The 20,590-nt window shown below is 40.8% G+C and overlaps 1 protein-coding gene across 1 annotated transcript in view; it reads right to left on the bottom strand.

The window, feature by feature from the left end:
• The window catches only part of LOC124253924 (leucine-rich repeat-containing protein 71-like), a gene marked incomplete at its 3' end in the record, with an annotated part of 49,414 nt that extends 41,508 nt beyond the window's left edge, over window positions 1–7,906 (bottom strand). Inside the window, 1 exon segment of the mRNA XM_046687772.1 lies at window positions 7,744–7,906. Within this exon segment, the coding sequence (XP_046543728.1) occupies window positions 7,744–7,871 (128 nt within the window).
• Between the last annotated feature and the right edge of the window lie 12,684 nt (window positions 7,907–20,590).

The following is a 20,590-nucleotide window of genomic DNA, read 5'->3' as shown; positions in this document are numbered from 1 at the left end:
TAGTAACATTACCAATACGATCGTAAGCCTATATTGATCATATATCGATCCGTGCCCTGTGCCCATCAGCTGATTATCGATCACAGGAGTTACACCACAGTTTAGAGTTACACCGAGTATGCACGTCACGTATAATTAAGTAATAAACTGTTTTATTAGATACTAAATCAACATCAAACTAATAAACTGTGAAAATGTCAATATTGTTAGCAAAGACCTTTATCTTGCACGTTCTACAGCTTGTTTATTCTTAAAACGGCGATTGTCTGACCGGGATTCCACTACTTATAGACAGCTGTTCAGCTGGAATGTTTTAAAGGGCGACAAACAAACAAACAAACAAAAATAAGATTCTTTACCACAGTCACAAAGAATAATGGAAAACACGCTATGCCGATTTGGGGTGTCAATCCTTGTATATTTCAAGAACAGGTAAATAAAGAGACAAATCCCTCATAAACATAATCCTCTGAACGTCCATCGTACTATTCTAAATATTTCACAAGCATGTGTTTATGAACCTCTATCAAATAGTGATGACGTCAAACGGTCAGTATAACCTGCCCTCCGGTTTATTCATTGTAAATGTGTGGTCTTTTAGTTTATTGATTTCTACGATTTCCTTACAAATATCGCGACAGAGATCTAGTCCAGAGCTTGCCAACCCGATACGAAAACACAGGAAACGGGCCGAGGCGGGGCAATCAAATCAAGGGAATTCTGCACTCAAGCAACAAAACAAATCAGGTATTTATAACAGAAGTTAATCAACCGTTGATCTGTATTAATAAATTCTAGTGTGGACACAATGGCTTCATTACTCGCTTGTATCAATAATGAACTGTTCCTCGGTGCCACGCCTTCAGCCTATGATGGGTGGGGTCAGGTGCCCGATCCTCGAGATAAGCGGTGTCGCCGTAACAGTCTAATTCGACACATGGCGCAGTTTATTGAACGTCCTTATAACCCGTGGCGGTCAGAGAAGCAATCGAACTGATCAAAAAGCCGTGATAGAACATTTGGTTGTGCGCACCGTTATAACTCACAACATCGATCACCGGCTTGTCTGGCCCAAACTCGAATATCTAATATCTAAGCTATAATGACGTCACACGAATTTGTTTCGCCTTTGCATCTCGTAGAACATTTCCTAACTTACGTCATAAGGTAATGTGACGTGATTGTGTTGAGGCTGGTTCACTGACGGGCATCAACACCAGGTGGTACTTGCGTCTTGTTAAACCATTATGGTTTGAAATGTTGTTACCTGTCCTGTATCCATAGAATGAGTGAGTGAGTTTAGTTTTACGCCGCACTCAGCAATATACCAGCTATATGGCGGCGGAGTGTAAATACTCGAGTCTGGACCAGACAATCCAGTGATCATCAGCATGAGCATCGATCTGCGCAATTGGGAACCGATGACATGTGTCAACCAAGTCAGCGAGCCTGACCACATGATCCCGGTAGTCGCCTCTTACGACAAGCATGGGTTACTGAAGGTTCTTTCTAACCCGGACCTTCACGGGTACATATAATGTATATGACTACAGGCATACTACATAGGTATACTACTTAGGTATACTACATAGGTATACTACATAGGTATGCTACATAGGTATACTACATAGGTATACTACATAGGTATGCTACATAGGTATGCTACATAGGTATGCTACATAGGTATGCTACATAGGTATACTACATAGGTATACTACATAGGTATACTACATAGGTATACTACATAGGTATGCTACATAGGTATACTACATAGGTATACTACATAGGTATACTACATAGGTATACTACATAGGTATGCTACATAGGCATGCCACATAGGTATGCTACATAGGTATACCACATGGGCATACTACATAGGCATGCTACATGGCATGCTACATAGGTATGCTACATAGGTATACTACATGGGTATACTACATGGGTATACTACATAGGTATCCTACATAGGTATGCCACATGGGTATACTACATAGGCATACCACATGGGCATACTACATGGGCATGCTACATAGGCATGCTACATAGGCATGCTACATAGGTATACCACATAGGTATACTACATAGGTATACTACATAGGTATACCACATAGGCATGCTACGTGGGCATGCCACATAGGTATACTACATGGGCATACCACATGGGCATGCCACATAGGCATACCTACATAGGCATACTACATGGGCATGCTACGTGGGTGGCATGCCACGCAGGTATGCTACATGGGTATACTACATAGGTATGCTACATGGGTATGCTACATAGGTATACCACATAGGTATACCACATAGGCATACTCACATAGGCATACCACATAGGTATACCACATAGGTATGCTACATGGGTATGCTACGCAGGCATGCTACATAGGCATACCACATAGGTATGCTACATAGGTATGCTACATAGGTATACTACATAGGTATACTACATAGGTATACTACATAGGCATGCTACGTAGGTTATGCTACATGGGCATACCACATAGGCATACTACATAGGTATGCTACATAGGTATACTACATAGGTATGCTACATAGGTATACCACATAGGTATACCACATAGGTATACTATACATAGGCATGCTACATGGGTATACCTACATAGGTTATGCTACATAGGTATACTACATAGGTATACTACATAGGTATACTACATAGGTATACTACATAGGTATGCTACATAGGTATACTACATAGGTATACTACATAGGTATACTACATAGGTATGCTACGTAGGTATGCTACATAGGTATGCTACATAGGTATGCTACATAGGTATACTACATAGGTATACTACATAGGTATACTACATAGGTATACTACATAGGTATACTACATAGGTATACTACATAGGTATGCTCTCTGGATCCCTAGTTCCACTCAGAATTACAAATGAGGTTTCCTGTATGTGTGTTGTCCATTATACTAAACTGACGTTCAAAAGAAAGTACACACCTGATGCGTTGGTACAATATATTCCTGAAAACAGCGTAATATTTAGAAAAGTGTTTTGATTGCGACTCACAAGTCACAAACATTGAGTACGTGTTGCAATAACACCATAGATATCGTACCCAATTGGAACATTGCTAGCAAAATATTTACGTTGTTTTGATAGTCTCAAAGCACCAAGTGTGTACTTTCTTTTGCACATCAGTATATTATACTAAAAGCACATTGCAGCGTCATTACATGAAACGGAAATCTTCATATTTTGGGTTTAAATCATGATATGAACCCGTGTAAAAATATCATTTAAACTATCAATTATTACCTCTACTTATAAGGGATATAGTCATTTCACTTAGAAATGCGTTTCCCTGCCGAGAGGCAGATAGTTATTTTACAACAATCTTGTGAACCAATCACATCTCAGCATTCTACATGTTGGTGTGATAATTTCTTGACCGTCAGTTTATTGAATTAGTAAGTAATTTAGGTATATATTCATCATAGCACATTGGATCACATTGCCCGTGAAGATCCGGGTTAAACTTGATCTTCAGTATCCCATGCCTGTCGTAAGAGGCGACTAAAGGGAACGGATGGCCAGGTTCGCTGACTTGGTTGACATATGTCATCGTATCCCAGTTGCGTAGATCGATGTTCATGCTGTTGATTACTAGATTATTTACAGACCGGCGCTATATAGCTGGAATATTGCTGAGTGTGTCGTTAAGCAACAACCAGAACAAGGAGAAAATACTCCCTCTATCTCTTGTTCTACTCACATTAACAAATCAGATCTCTAGTAGTTGTACTGTACGCTACACTGAGTCCACGGCCACACCACCGTGGCGTACTGTACGCTACACTGCGTCCACGGCCACACCACCGTGGTGTACTGTACGCTACACTGAGTCCACGGCCACACCACCGTGGTGTACTGTACGCTACACTGCGTCCACGGCCACACCACCGTGGTGTACTGTACGCTGCACTGCGTCCATGGCCACACCACCGTGGTGTACTGTACGCTGCACTGAGTCCACGGCCACACCACCGTGGTGTACTGTACGCTACACTGAGTCCACGGCCACACCACCGTGGTGTACACTTGTAAATCAACCACGCACCTGATAATCAATATGCACGCACACCTTTAACACAATACAACAGTGGTGATTAATTACGATTCTTTATGAGATCCGAGTCTCGATAACGACCATGTTCGACTTGTTCAGGTAGTCAAGCTGATTCAAGGTGGCGTGATCATAGATCACACAACCTTCAACCTCACCCACATATGTGAACAGGGTACCCTTGTTGTGTGTTTGGATCTGAAGTCTACAATGTTTCGGATGCTGGTAACTCTTTTGTTTGGTCAAATACAATCTTAAATTGTATACTTTCCTTCGCCCAGCGCATTAAGTGTCGCTCTGTTACTGGCTGAAGAGATAGTCCCTCGGGGCGTCCTAGGGACATGTGGCGTGGGACTGCATCCCGTCTCAGCACCATACTCTCTCGGCTTTCAACGAAGTAATAACTGTCTTCCTCCATATCAACCTGATATCGTGAAATGTTCGTTAACTCACCAGAGTCACAGGACATGAGGGTGAGAGAGTGGTGAGAGTTTCACGTAATCAGAGAAGTGTTGTACCGTTACAATTCAAAGTGACATCAAATCCAGAAAAAACGTGACAATTGTCTTGTGTCAAACGTCTTGTCGACATGAAACGAGGTGAGGTGAGGTGAAATTAGGTTTAACGTCGTGCTTGAGAATATTTCGCTCATATGACGACGTGCATGCGTGTGTTTGTGTATGTGCGGCTGCTTGTACTAGCCCAGACTGAAGCTGGTTTTATAGTGCTTGCCCACTGAGATACCATGCCGCAGTGAAGCATGAATACCCCACTCAGACACATTATACTGACTCCGAGCCGACCAGTCCTTGTTAATGCCGAGCGCCAGGTAGGGACCAACAAGTACCATATTTTAACGACTTTTGGTATGACGCGGTCGGGGATCGAACCCGCGACCTTCCGCTCTCCGGGCGGACGCTCTAGCCACTACACCACGGTGACGGTCACATGTAACGAGAACAGCCCGAGACTTCACTGTGTAATACAATTATTTCTCGTCTCAAGTCAAGGGGGGCGATGGGGTAGCCTAGTGGTTAAAGTGTTCGCTCGTCACGCCAATGGTCCAGGTTCGAGGCCCCACGTGGGTACAATGTGTAAAGCCCATTTCTGGTGATATTTCTGGACAATTGCTAAATGCGGCGTAAAACTAAACTCACTCACTCACAAGTTACTCGTTCTACGTCGCCTTTTGTCGTTTATTAGTAAACTGGGTGTGGACAACCAGGCTCGAAGCTCCTACGAAAGTCCTAAATCCATTACAGTTATGAAGCAAAATATTCTCAGGAAGGAAAACATACTAAACATCTGTTCAGCTTCGAACCATGGGTGCCCCATCGCCTGTCCCATCGCGAACATCTGACAAGAACACACAATTCTGAGAAAACGTACTCCCAAATATAATATGTGTTACATCTGACCATTTCCTAAATGACATTGTATGTCCATAGCTGTCCACCCTGCCAGTTTACTCTCATCAGAGGGGTGCACACAGTCTGAGGTCCAGATTCCCAGTAGTCCGACTTCCACTGTTGTGGATTGGCTCGTCACGCCGAAGACCCGGGTTCGAATCCCCACATGGGTACAATGAGTGAAGCCCATTTCTGGTGTCAGTCAGTCAGTCCACTGTTGTGGAAGCTGTGGTGGCTGAGTGGGTTAGACGGCTGACTTTGTGTGCTGGCGATTAGGTGCCAGACTCTGAGTGTGATGAGTCTCAACCCGACAAAAACATTAAAATCTGTACTTTACTGAAAAAGTGTAATCCCAAATAAAACAGGTGTAACCTCTGACAAGACTGAAATATTATGTCCCCAAAACTGGATGTGTCCGCTTGGTGGCCTGCTTCATCAGAAAGGGTTGGGCAGAGGGATAAATAATGTAGTTCGGGGACTGTGAGACAGACTAGTAGACAAGATACAGTTAAATACATGCTAAACGTCAAGTCAAATATTTCCGAATTGCAGTGACAATCGACTGCTTAATGTCACATCTCTTCTTTAGGCTACACACAGCTGCCGCTAATGAGATGCAAGTGAGTGAGTGAGTCAAGTTTACTTTTACTCCTCACTCAGCAATATTGCAGCTATATGGCGGCGGTCTGGACCAGACAATCCAGTGATCAACAGCATCGATCAACGCAATTGGGATACGATGACATGTGTCAACCAAGTCAGCGAATCTGACCACCCGATCCCGTTAGTCACCTCTTATGAAAGGCATGGGTTACTGAAGACCAATTTTAATCCGGATCTTCACGGGAACTGTGGTCCAATGTCCTATTATGAATATATACGTAAATTACTTACTACATTAATGACGATCAAATCTAAACTGACGATCAAATAATAACCACACCACCATGTTAGAATGCTGAGTGAGTGAGTGAGTTAATATTTAACGTCACATCGGCAATATTTCAGCCATATCGTGACGTTGGAATGCTGAGGCGTGATTGATTCAAAATATCATTGCACAATAACTATCTGCCCCTCTCGGCAGGGAAATGCATTTCTTCAATAAATCCCTTGTAACTAGACTTGCAGAATTCTATACTGAATGATTAATAGTTTAAATGATAATTTCTAAAACATATATATATTCCTCAAACATACTGGCGTCCTTACTTGTTTGTATTGTCCGCTTATAAAGACTTGCCTCTCTGGGAGTTTGAATTACTATACATCCATGGGCTAAGCATTCAGTACAGCCTTGGAGCACCCTGCTTCTAATAAAAAAAGCGTTCCCGAGTCAAAGTCACGTGATAACCTTAGCTCAATCGAACTGCTGCTTTCTGACACTTTTAATTCGTTTTTAGTCCTTTAATAACTAGGTTGAAACACGGTAAGAGTCAGCAGTACCATCGGGGTCAGCGTGGTTTTGTGCGTCCAAAGTTGAGTTTTATGGAGGTATAAGAAGATTTGATTTTGATTTAAACATATTTATTCAAGAGAATGGATTGGGTACAAGTTATGCCAACTTAGTGAAACCCTCTCCTATTTACAGTGCTTACATGCAAAAGTGAAACAAACTATATGTACAGGGATAGAAAGATATATACAAAATGATATATACAATACAATGAATACATGAATTATTTAGATCATACACATTATATCCAATCACTGAACCTTTTGGAATTTGATATATATTTTTGAAATTCTCTAAAAAATGTGAATATTGTCACTATACGGAAGATCTGCACTGCCATTTAATAGTACGTCTAGGTTTGTTGGTGCTTTAATGTTACAAATTCTGCTAATATTTTATAATCATTTCCTGTCTGATAACAGAATACAAAGAACATTCCATAAAATAATGTTGAGAATTTTCACAGGTAAATTTACAATTACATTCTGGGTTCCTATGAGACCGATCCTATATAGATCACCATTTAATCTACTATTCGAATATCTTAGCTGGGTATTAATTACATTGAGTTTTCTATTACCAAATGAGAAATATCCTGGTGCTTTTGACTTACGCGAGCTTATATGGGATTTAAAACTTTTAAGGGAAACTGATTCTCTAACATATAAAGAAGAATATAAGAAGAGCGCACATACCTCTTGTGACACGCTAGATGCGAAGGTTGACGCGAAAGGAAACTCAGTATGTAAAATTTAAACATTTTAAGTCACTGACCTTGCAAAACTCTGTTGTTTGGACCCTAGGCTTCTAAGACTCGCCTGTGAGGGGGTGCGGATACTGCTCAGGGAGGAGGTACGTGTGGTGGAGAAGGAGGACTTGGAGGCAGCCCGGGGGAGCGGCATCGCGCACCTGCTGGTGTCACCCTCAGGAGACAATGTTCAGATGCTGGTCGATAACAATATGTCCAAGTCGTGAGCAATCGGAATCTAGCGTGTGTTGTGAAACAACGGGTTATTTCATTTCTCTGCGCGCACAACGCCTTACACATATGTATTGTAGACAGAGCTCGGTCGTGAGAGGACGACGTTACCGTGGTGGGGAGGTCGAGGGGGGATCTACGGACTGGGAGTTAAGCGGATTCCCGAGGCTGCCATCACTCACAGCAGCGTTGTCTCAGTATTGCCTGACAGTAATCACTGACGTAGTTTATTGCCTCCTCACTCTCAGATGACGTCTTGGAGCATGGAAGGTCTGAGGAATTCGTCTCAGACATTGCACTTCGTTGCGCGGAGTTCGGTCCCTTGGTACGCCAGCCAACTAAACCCAGAGGCACAGTTATTGTGAAATTATTTTTTTATTGGGAATCTTGAAAATGAATTGTTGGGTTTGAACCAGGGAAAGAGTGAGTTGAAATGGTCCAAGAAACGTAACCAGGTTCTTGATCCAATTGCATGAAATGGGCAAGAAGCATTACTTTCGAGAAAAATGACAAGCAGTGTCCATATGCTTATCATTTCTGCTCAGTGCAGTCTTAAGAGTGAGTGAGTTTGGTTTTACGCCGCTTTTAGCAACATTCCAGCAGTATCACGGCAGGGGACACCAGAAATGGGCTTCACACATTTTACCAATATAGGGAATCAAACCCGGATCTTCGGTGTGACGAACGAACGCTTTAACCTCTTGGCTACCCCACTGCCCTAAATGACATAAGAAAAATATATGCACGATCATAGCTTTTGAAACTATTTGGTGAACTTACTATTTTAGGGAAACTATTATGAATTAATGAAATAGTTCCCAGAGCTTCAAGTGATTTATTCGCATTAATTACACACGAATACGATTTGCTTTTTGATACGTTTGAATTTCTAGAATGGTGTTGTAACACAGAAGTGGAGGTGTCGGCAAAATTCGTAATTCGTAATAAAATACTCGCCAACAGGGGTCAGACGTCAATTATTTTCCTTCCGCACTCTATACATCGTCATGGCAACCCAGGATAAGTAATATCTGTCATTGGGAGTGTCCCTGCCCCTTGTCACATGTCCGACAGCAAAGTATCAGCTAGGATCTATCAACTAGACCTTTCAGTAACAACTGTAAACAATGGACACCGGAAGTGCTGAGCCGAAACGCACGCTCACACGCATGCGCACGCACACACACGTCGGCTCTCAACTATACGTCCAGGGCCCCGTTCCTCAAAGCGATCGTAGAGCTACGACAGTCTTAAGTCTATGTTAAAGTATGGGACTTACGATCGTCGTAGCGCTACGATCGCTTTGAGGAACGGGGCCCAGTTTATCATGTGCAGATTGGAAGCCCTAACGATTCTCATCACGACACAATGTCTAATCTTGCCACAAGTCACTCCAAACAATTTGGCACAGACTGAACACATCATTGAACAGGGCACAATATTCTCCTATTTTCCTCACGGGTCAAAGTTGAACTTGCAGTAGTTGAAACCAAAGCACACAAGTCTGGTAAAGAAATATCTGCGTATATATCGAGGGCGAACAGAGGATTCTTGGAATCTTTGCCTGCTATGTTTTTCACGACATTCGCGACTTCGTCTACGTGAGCAATGGCCGTGAGGGTCCGGGTTAGAATTGATCCTCAGTAACCCATATGCATGCTTGTCGTAAAAGGCGACTAACGGGATCGGGTGGTCAAGACTCGCTGACTTGGTTCACATATGTCATCGTATCCCAGTTGCGTAGATCGATGCTCATGCTGTTGATCAATGGATTGTCTGGTCCTGACTCGAATATTTACAGACCACCGTGACATAGCTGAAATATTGCTGGGTGTTGCATACTAGTATATACAAATGGTTGAATAACTATGACCCCGTTACGAGAAAGGACAGTTCCGTACAATATTACACCCATGCAATGAGTCCGGCGGTAAACACTAACCAACAACGCGACCAATGGCCTTATGTACTAACTTAACGTTACAATCAATACTATAAAGGACAGCTGCACCTCACCTCCCCAGCACGCATGTTTCTCCGGTTAAATTTAACTCCCATTCTTTAACATTGCACTAAGGTTACCTTAGTGACATACGATCACCTTAGTGCTTTGTGATTTCAAGGAGGTACTGGTTTACAGACAACACAGCTGACGATTACATTATATCCGCAGTTGTAATTGCTAAAGGAGATTTACAACGCCACTAAAAAGTGTTTGTTTATCAACTGTTGACAAGTGTACGCCATTCAAAACAGCAACCCGGTCACGTGACTCATGAAGGGCGTCTCCTGTCATTTCCACTCCATTGACAGTTGGCCGTACGGATGTTAGGTAAGATGTTATATGTTCCTCAACTCGGTTTGTGTATCACATACTCCTAGTTTAATGGTAAATACTGCATACTTGTATCACCCACACAGAGGGTGATATAACATTCCTTGACGAGTGGTATAATAATCTGTGCAATACCATATATACATCATAACTGAAAATACCCCTTGTTTAGAATATCAACAACTGTTTTCTTATAAAGTCAGAAAATCAGAAAGTGTAAGAAACATGTTATGTAGTAATATTCGTGAAGCTACATTTTATTTCTGTCTCTTGGCAACGGGCAGCACATTTAAGATGTTAATATTACATACATGAAGAGTACGAACAGTCAAAATGATTTTACAGGTCTTGGTCACTAATCAAAATGGCTACCTTCTGGGCGTCACAGAGTTCTATAATATCTCAATAGGCCGACAGACATCGGTCTGCTAAGAGTTTCAAGAATTTATAATGTAATGTATTAAATATGAATATGACGTCATGTGTGTCGTACCTAAATGAGATTTTAATACAAAACCCTTAAATATTCATTTATCCTTGAATGTATGGCCGTGTTGTTATTATTCGTTAACCAAGTATATCTCCAATAATTTCAGTAATAATGCTTTTATATATATCATTTGATCGTACACGATAAATAACTAAACGGAGGAAGGGGTATTTATAGATGTGACTACAAACATACGTTAACAATACGGCGATTCTCGGAATTGCAGGCTTCCCGTGAACCTGTTTAGCTGTACAGACATAACCACACACAGTGTATATCGATCCAGCCAGACACAACGTTCACTGTTGTTATGTTGATCTTCTGCATATAACACTCAGAAATTGATTGAATACCTGAAGTTTTTTATCAAGACATATATCACCAGGATAGTGTAGAATACAGGCAAGCACGCTACTGGTGGAAACAGAGTTGAATACCGTCACAGCATTGGACATAATATCAACTACTTGTTGTCATTAATGTTTTAGTTTCAATGTCAAGATCGTATTATGTACCTTTCATCTGCTTTTCTCTGGTCTGGTCGTTAATGACATGATACCAAGGACTAGGCACAATGGCACCAGTCGTAGAATTACAATGACTCGTACAACGCGACAATAGATACAAGAAACCAACAGGTGAACAGGCGTGTTATATAATAATAATGATTATTATATAGGTAGTATTTTTCCTGTACCACGATTGGTCAAAAGACATGAATGACTACAAAACACGATATTGACTTGAGTTTTCTGATAAATTACGATATTGACTTGGGTTACTAAAAATAGACGAAGGGGCTTCCCCCGCTTTTCAGCCAATCAGATCACTCGGATAGATGGCACAGTGTGTGCATTAAAAGTTTATGTTAAAACCCGTTTCTCTTTCAAAATATAATAAAACAATTATAGATTCTTGTAGAGGTCGATATCGGTTTTTATTGACCTGAGAAAAACAATAATATTTTACTCAGGTCAATAAAAACCGATATCGACCTCTACAAGAGTCTATAATTGTATATTCATTTCCATTGCGCCTAGTATCCATCTGACTAGTTGTTCACTGGACGCTGTAATCAGAATCTGATTATCATTACCCCGGATAACCCAAGCTGCCTGTTAGGCGCTAGAAGGTTATAGTCACATGACTATAGTCACATGACTAATGTTCGTCTCTTCTCACAGATCAATGCATGTGCCCTGTATGCATATTGAACGAAATAATCTTAGACCCATTAAACCCCATTTCCAGTCATCTGATTAAACACTTTAGATTGATAATGGAATCTGATATATTGCTAAAGCTATTCTATTGATACAGTCAAACTAGCTCCACTTCTGGTGAGAGCAAGTCCTCTGGTTATGTGCTTGAAAGCTTTGGACATGTTTCTGTCAACCTCATACTTGATATAATGAAGATGATAATGATAAGGGTACCATCTTAATCTTCACCACTGGATCCAATTCCTGCCTGGCTGTTCAAGTATGTGCTATACTATTTAACACCTGCAGAAAGGAACATTATTAACTCATCTCTCTCCTCTGGTACTGTTCCGAGTGTTTTTAAACATGCAATTGTCACGCCAGTTCTTAATAAACCTGGAGCTGATGAAAACAATTTAAAAATTGTCCGTCCAATCTCCAACCTTTAATTTGTATCGAAATGTTTAGAGAAAGTGGTAGCTGGCAAGCTGAAGGTGCATCTTGACAAACCATCTTGCAGAATCGTTCCAGTCAGCCTACAAGACTTCTCACAGTACAGAAACATCTTTGGTGCGAACCCACAATGATATCCTTGTCAATATGGGCCAGAAGAAGGTGACAGCGCTTGTGCTCCTTGATCTATCCAGCGCATTCGATATCATAGATCATACCTTACTCCTGCATCGACTTAAACATCACACATTGGGGTAACAGGAAATGCGCTGAAGTGGATCTCATCATATTTGCGAGGCCGCACACAATCCGTCAAAATCGGAAATGTACAATCATGGGGAACACCATATAACAATGGTGATTTTACCATTGTTATATGGTGTTCCCCAGGGATCAGTTCTCGGCCCCCTTCTGTTCACAGTCTACATTCTCCCCATTGGTGACATTATCAGGAGACATTTCATTGGTTTCCACATATATGCGAATGATACGCAACTCTACATTGCCTTTGAATCAGACGATGTTTCACTCAATATCAGAACGTTTCTGCCGCATATTAAATCCCTTAAAACTAAATGTCTGAAGGCACTTGACTTGTTGAAAGTTGTTTCCAATTCTAAGTGGGGAGGGACCAAACTACCCTCCTTAACTTATATAGATCACTCATTCGTTCAAAACTTGATTATGGTTCTATATATATGGTGGAGCCTGTAAAAGCAACCTTAAACTTCTTGATTCTATTCATCACCAAGGTTTAAGACTCTGTCTTGGATCTTTCAGAACTTCTCCTACTGACAGTATTTACGTTGAAGTTGACAAGCCTTCCCTCAGCCAACGCCCTATAAAATTATCTTTACAATATATCACTAAACTATATTCTAGTAAGTCGAACCCTGCATATAACTGTGTCTTTAATCCCCTCTATGAGGACCTGTATAACAAGAAGTCTTCTTTTCTTCCGCCTCTTGGGCTCAGAATTAAACCATTTATTTCTGCTGTCGGCCTTGAGCTGGAAATTATATCTCCTTCCCGTCTTCTTTCTTCTCCTCCTTGGCAATTAGTGAGGCCACACGTTGACCTAACTTTAACCACATTTACAAAAGCCAAAACTAATGAATTACAGTATAAACAAGAATTTAGTCAATTAAGAAATAAATATAATACATACAATGCTTATTTACAGATGGGCCTAAGGATGGTGGCGCAGTAGCTTCTGCCACTGTCATTGGACCCAGAACAATATCTTCTCGATTGCCCGACAACAGCTCTATTTTAACAGCAGAAACAAACGCAATACTAACAGCAATTAAATACATAAATATACACCCCAAACATAAACCATATATCATATTTTCAGATTCTCTTTTTCAGATTCTCTAGCCTTCAGGCTATAAAAATCTCTCTTGTAAACATCCACTTTTAATTGAAATAACTGAATTGTATAATGATCTTGCAACTGGCCCATACGACATTGTCTTTTGTTGGTTACCCAGCCACGTTGGCATTTCTGGGAACGCAATGGCCGATCTTGCTGCCAAAGCAGCACTCAACAAATCTGTGACACCACTTCTTATCCCATACTCTGATTACAAAGCTAGCATTAGAACCTACATCCGTGATCTGATGCAGAAGAAGTGGGACACCCAAGAAGGTATCAATAAATTACATGAAATAAAACCTTATATAGGTTACACCTACTTGGGTTGTCAGTCCAAATTTGAGGAGGTCATAATGCGACGATGTCGCATTTGCCATAAGCGTTATACTCACAAATACCTGTTAAAAAGTGAAGATCCTCCGTTTTGTATCCCTTGTGATGAGAGAGCCACGGTCAAGCATGTCCTGCTTGACTGTGTTGAATTTTCCATCATAAGGGATAAATATTTCAAAGTAAAAACTGTTAAGGATCTTTTCAATAATGTCACTTATCATTTTATTATCGAATTTTTAATAGAAATAGAACTGATAGATGAATTTTGATAAAATTTTTTTGTACATACATGCATTTTTAGTATTGGTGATTTAAATGAGAAACTGAATTTGTGAGTGGCTGTACCTTCGAAGGGAGTTGACGTAGCGTAAAAATATTGTCCTCCTGTGAGGATACGTAAGTCCCAAAACATCTCAAGTAAATTTAAGTCTACCAGGTTTTTAATCGAAGTATTTTTGTCATTTTACTGTATGGCTAAATCTCAGCATAAACGCCAATGGCTGAAGGGATGGTGTAATTCCAGCTATGGTCCATGCAAGTAGCAAAGGCACTGTAAGTCCCCATGGTCCCTAGTATGGTGATCTACCTTCAGTTGTTGGCGATTACTAGCCCATTTTTACATTGTATTGTCCAAAAATAGTGTTCTATTTTTAAAGATATATGCTAGCTAGTTTTAACTCATTTTGTGATAATCTAGTAATTTTACTGTCCTTCGTTGACAGGGTTTTATATTATGTGAATTTAGAATTAGGTTTAGTCACGTTATTGCTGAAATGTTGCCGATGTGACTTTAAATTTTAACGCACTCAGTCACTCAATATCAACAAACTTGAGCTCTGCATTCCTGAAATCAATCGTGGATGATCTCCAACTATTTGGTGTTGAATGAGGAGAAGACAGAGTTCCTTCTCATTGGCTCCAGACATCAGCTTATAAAGTTGAAGACTGCTTTGCCATTACCTTCACTTCGTATTGGTGACACAGACATCCTACCATCAGAAAGTACCAGGAATCTTGGTGTCATCCTCGATTCCAACATGTCCATGGATGCACACATCACCTCCATCAGTAGAGCCTGCTACTACAACATCCATAATATCAGCAAAGTCCGCCACTACCTTGATACTGACACTTGTAAACTTCTGATGCACTGTCTTGTCACTTCCAAACTCGACTACTGTAATTCACTATATGCCAACCTCTCTACTAAATAACTCCAGAAACTACAAAGAATACAAAATTCTGCTGCCAGATGTATCACCCACACTCCTTGTCATGACCATATCACCCAAGTACTACAGTCTCTACACTGGCTCCCCATGTCTGAAGAATTACCTTCAAAATCCCCATTCTGACTCATGACTGCCTCTACAACAATAACTTTCCCGACTATCTCAAACATCTCGTCTCCGTGTATGTACCTCAGCGAAGTCTCCGATCCTCCTCTGACTTTCTCCTCACCCAACACAGATCTCCAAACCAACTTTCTAAACGAGCCTTCTCTTTTGCCAGCCCTAAACTGTGGAACTGTCTTCCAAAGGCAATCAGGAACACGTCATCGAACGAAACCTTTAAATCTCTGCTAAAGACCCATCTATTCACTGCTGCCTTCCTGTAAGGTTATATGAACTGTTTCCTTCACCAATATTGTCACAGCGCCACTGAGCATCTCTATGGTGGATATTAGGCGCTTTATAAATGCATTATGCTTTACAGATTCAAGATACTATGCAGCAGAGAGGGCAGTCTGGTTACCTGGGTCTGTTGCGCCTGCGCTAACGCTCCGACACTGACCCAGGCAACCACTGCCGAATGGCGGCCTTCACTGCAGGGAGACGCGCCATACATTTACTATAGGAAAATCCGAGAACGGGTGGTTAGAATTTTTTCATAGCATTTTCATCGATACTATGGGAAAATATACGTCACAAGAACAACGGCCATCGTTACTTTCAGTGTACGAACACGTTATTTAAGCAGTTTCGTGACACGAAAATCGTCGTTACATTGGCTATATGTAAACAATGACACACACCCTATTTTCATCACCGACATGTGCTTTGATATTTCGTGTCAGCTCGCTATTGCCACGAAATCGTACACATAAAACATGGATCTGAACCACCACATTGATTGAATACAGTTAGCATAATTCTTTTAGCAAATTTGATGACGAAAATGTCGCCGATTATGTCCCGTGTCTTCCATCGTTTCAGGGTAGGTTTAGCCGATATATTTTTCGATCGCCTTGGGACAAAGTAAAGCGTTTTGGATGGATGATGTTAATGACAGGGTTTGTCATTCTGATATTCAGCCTCTACATAACAACATGAAACAGTTAACAAATATACCAATATCATTCAGAAATGTTTATGATTATAATAAACATGGTGAATCAAATGATCTATATACAAAAATACCCACACACATGCAGCTCAAAACAATGAATTTGATATTACTGAACTTAATATATAAAAATACATGGTATGATCAGTATGTTAATACATTGGTATAGCATATATGGGAAGAACTTTTTAGTCAGATGAACATTCCACTATTTGTGAACTGTTGAATTAAGGGTTATTTTTACCAATGAAACCTGGTGTTATAAGAATAGATCTGATACAAATTATCTGATATCAACAATGTTTCAGTCAGATATTAGTTAACTACTTTGGTTAAATGCTGCTATGGACTCTTTGCTTTACTTTATTATACTTTACAGCAGTGCATGCATACATAATTCAACACACTATCCGTGGTTTTGCTTTTGAATTTAGGGTAATTTGCTCTGTACTTGTTGACCAGTCTACTATTGTTTATTATTTTTTAAATCAAAAGTTTGTTGTGTGTATCTTGAAATTGTGTCTTTATATATATATTGGGTATTGTGCTAACACCTAAACTTCTTTGGACTAAAGCACTAACTACTCTTGGTGTACAGAGTGAAAAGGCAGTTATGGCATAGTACAGATGTCAAAAGAAAGTTGAAAATAAACCATGTCAAGATTAATTATGATATTTAATGCTATGATTGTTCCTATAGAGTGTAATGGTGTAGAAGTATAGGGGACCTCATATTGTAAAATTATTGAAGACGTACAGCATAAAATGTGTAAACGGTTTCTAAAAACAGCACACAATGCTGCGGTTTAGGGAGAATGTGGCAGAACCCCTCTCCAACTGCACACCACACGGCCTATAAGGTAATGGTGCAGGCTACTGTATTTGGATGAACGCACGCTGCCTCGCCAATGCCGTACCACATGAGCTCCTCATATTAAAAATATTCTGTTTAGACTTATTCATATTTAGAATATTCTGATTTGAATATGTGCGGTTAGCAAAAGATGTGAAGATCATTTGGCAACCTACAACAATCAGGGTGTAGTTTTATACGCATGCATTGCTTGTATGTGAGCATTACTCAGCCATAGGGGCGGTGGAGTAGCCTAGTGGTTAAAGCGGTCGCTCGTCACACCAGGGATCGGGTTCGATTCCCAACATGGGTACAATGTGTGAAGCCCATTTCTGGTGTCCCCCGCCTTGATATTGCTGGAATATTGCTAAAATCGGCGTAAAACCATACTCACTCACTCACTAGTCAGCCATAACAATTATGTATGTGTCTTAAACAATTATATATATAAAAGTCTATAACACACTGGAACATTTTTAATCGGATCGATGATCATGATGTAGATCTCTGGATTGCCTGGTCCAGACTCGATTATATACAGACCGCCGCCATATAGCTGGAATACAGCCGAGTGCAGCCTTAAACAACAAACCAACCAACATCTTTTATCGAAATTCTTTCATCTGAAAACTTCGACAGACAGAGAAGACAACTTTGATGTTGTATAACTCATGTCTATATTTATATTAAAGAGCTAAGGGAATTGTAACAGATTGCTTCATTGGCTTGCGTGTTTCATGCAATCAAAGATAGTCTGTATTACACTGTCTGTTTATTGTGATTTTAATACCAACAGGTTTCAAAACTGAATGTACCCCATTCCCCACCCCTCTCCGACCCCAGATATAGCTACAGTGTTTTTACGTAATAGGAAATGGACATATTATGAAATATTAAAAACTTTTTTTACTAAACATGTCTTTAACAAACATGAACCCCATCTGGGAGTACTGTGCATCACCGTGATCAGCCCAATGCAAAATGGAAGAACAGATATGGATGTTATATTGAAATGATATATGCCAAGTGAATACAAATAATAAATAGGCCATATTCTTCTATTATTATTCCATTTTTGAAAGCACATACATTGTTAAAAAAAATATTGTTGAATGAATCATTTATGTGTTTCAAATGTATTAGAAATAATTATTAGTAATTATATAATGTGGTAACAACCGTTTTCAAGTTACTATTACTGGGCGTTCAGTTTATTTCCAACACACAAAACAGGAGAAATGGGGGCCAAATCATCGAATTACACGTCATCATATTTGCTAAAATATAGATGCTAGCTATATTCAATCAATGTGGTGGTTCAGATCCATGTTTTATGTGTACGATTTAGTGGCAATAGCGAGCTGACACGAAACATCAAAGCACATGTCGGTGATGAAAATAGGGTGTGTGTCATTGTTTACGTACAGCCAATGTAACGACGTTTTTCGTGTCTCGAAACTGCTTAAATAACGTGTTCACACACTGAAAGTAACGATGGCCGTTGTTCTGGTGACGTATATTTTCGATGAAAATGCTATGAAAAATTTCTAACCACCCGTTCTCGGATTTCCCTATAGTAAATGTATGGCGCGTCTCCCTGCAGCGAAGGCTGCCATTCGGCAGTGGTTGCCTGGGTCAGTGTCGGAGCGTTAGCGCAAGCGCAACAGACCCAGGGAACCAGGCTGCAGAGAGGGTTCGGGTGATCCTAGCACAGTCAGGCTGGTAAGGCTCATCATCAGCTCAGGGACCTCGCCCCTTCTACACGCAACCCAGACAGCAAATGGGACCTCCCAGGAAACACTGCCTCGTCGAACCCACCAAGAATACGGAGAAAATGAAGGTTCCCCAACACTGCAGCGTTCTGCATAACCCAGAGTGTCAGAAGAGCTGTGATTTCAGTGGAGAACGGGCACAATCCTGATCTGCGCCAAGAGACCAGGAGGCACCAAACCATGGGCACCAAGAACAATGGGGAGCCTGACGACAGTGTACTTGGGATGCAAGCGAGACATTTCAAAGGCAAGATCCGCATATTTATCATGCAGTACATGTTCAGGGTCAATGATATAAATAAATTCATTACCTTTATCAAAAAGATGGATCTCAGAGTCAAAGCCACAGGCATGGCAGAGATGATAGTAAAAGCAGCGAGCCATGCCATCATGTCGTTTAAGATAAGCTGTTTGCGCCAAGGAAGGGCATCCACTGACAAGGTGTTGGACAGTCTCTGTAAATTCATAGCACAATCGACATTTCATATTGATATTTTATTTAAGAATCACAGCTTGGCGATTACGAGTGGGAAGTGACTGGTCCTGAGCAGCAAAAAGAAAGCCCTCAGTTTCAAATTTAAGACCAGCCGACTTCATCCAGGCGAAGGAGTAGGTGGATTGCTATTCTGTTCCACATACGGCATATACACACGATGCAATGGCTTCTCAGAAAGATTCTCCGCAAATGACCAACTCTGGGCAGACTTGGTGAAGGACTTCACCTGGTTTACTCCCATCGCTGTACCGTCCAGCAGTACATGGCTATCAACAAAATCAACCTCAGATTTCATATTCTGTCCAACAACATATATACGCACGCTTAAAACAGCTGTGGAATTCCTTGCTTTCATCATGAGACTTGACATGCATCACTAGAGGATCATTCGATAAATAAATATGTTCAAAAGTACACAAAATAATTCTGTCATGAACAGCCTCCACATTAATCAAACCCCGACCTCCAGAATTAATTGGCATATATAAACGACAGAGAGAGGAACGAGGGTGGTGGGCTATCAGACATGATCAGACATGATCCTTCTGGTCAGACGGTCAAGACTCTGGATGTCTTGTTTTGTCCAATCAACTACTCCAAAGGAATAGGAGAGGACTGGCACAGCAAAAGTATTGGTGGCTTTGACCTTGTTTCGAGCATTTAGCTCTGAGCTCCAGATTTTCGTTAAGCAAGCTTTATACTCGGCCCGAAGTTTGTCTTGAATCTGGGCATTCTGGAGCTTGTCTCGAACTTGCATTCCAAGATAGGCGTAGGCCTGATCTGTCACAAGATGCTCAATAACTCCTCCACCTGTAACTTGTCCGATCCATCATTGACTACCTGGCCACGTTTCATATGAAGAGTATTACATTTGTCGAGTCCAAATGTCATGCCAATATCATTAGAAAAGGACTCGACAAGGAAAACCTGTTCTTTCAAAATGGTATTATTATTAATATTATTATTCTAAAATGAAGAATGAGG

The sequence above is a fragment of the Haliotis rubra genome, unplaced genomic scaffold (assembly GCF_003918875.1).
Source record: "Haliotis rubra isolate DU_JTF1 unplaced genomic scaffold, ASM391887v1 Scf559, whole genome shotgun sequence".
NCBI lineage: Eukaryota > Metazoa > Mollusca > Gastropoda > Lepetellida > Haliotidae > Haliotis > Haliotis rubra.
Note: the sequence above shows the minus strand (reverse complement) of the source record. Positions and strands in the feature narration are given on the sequence as shown.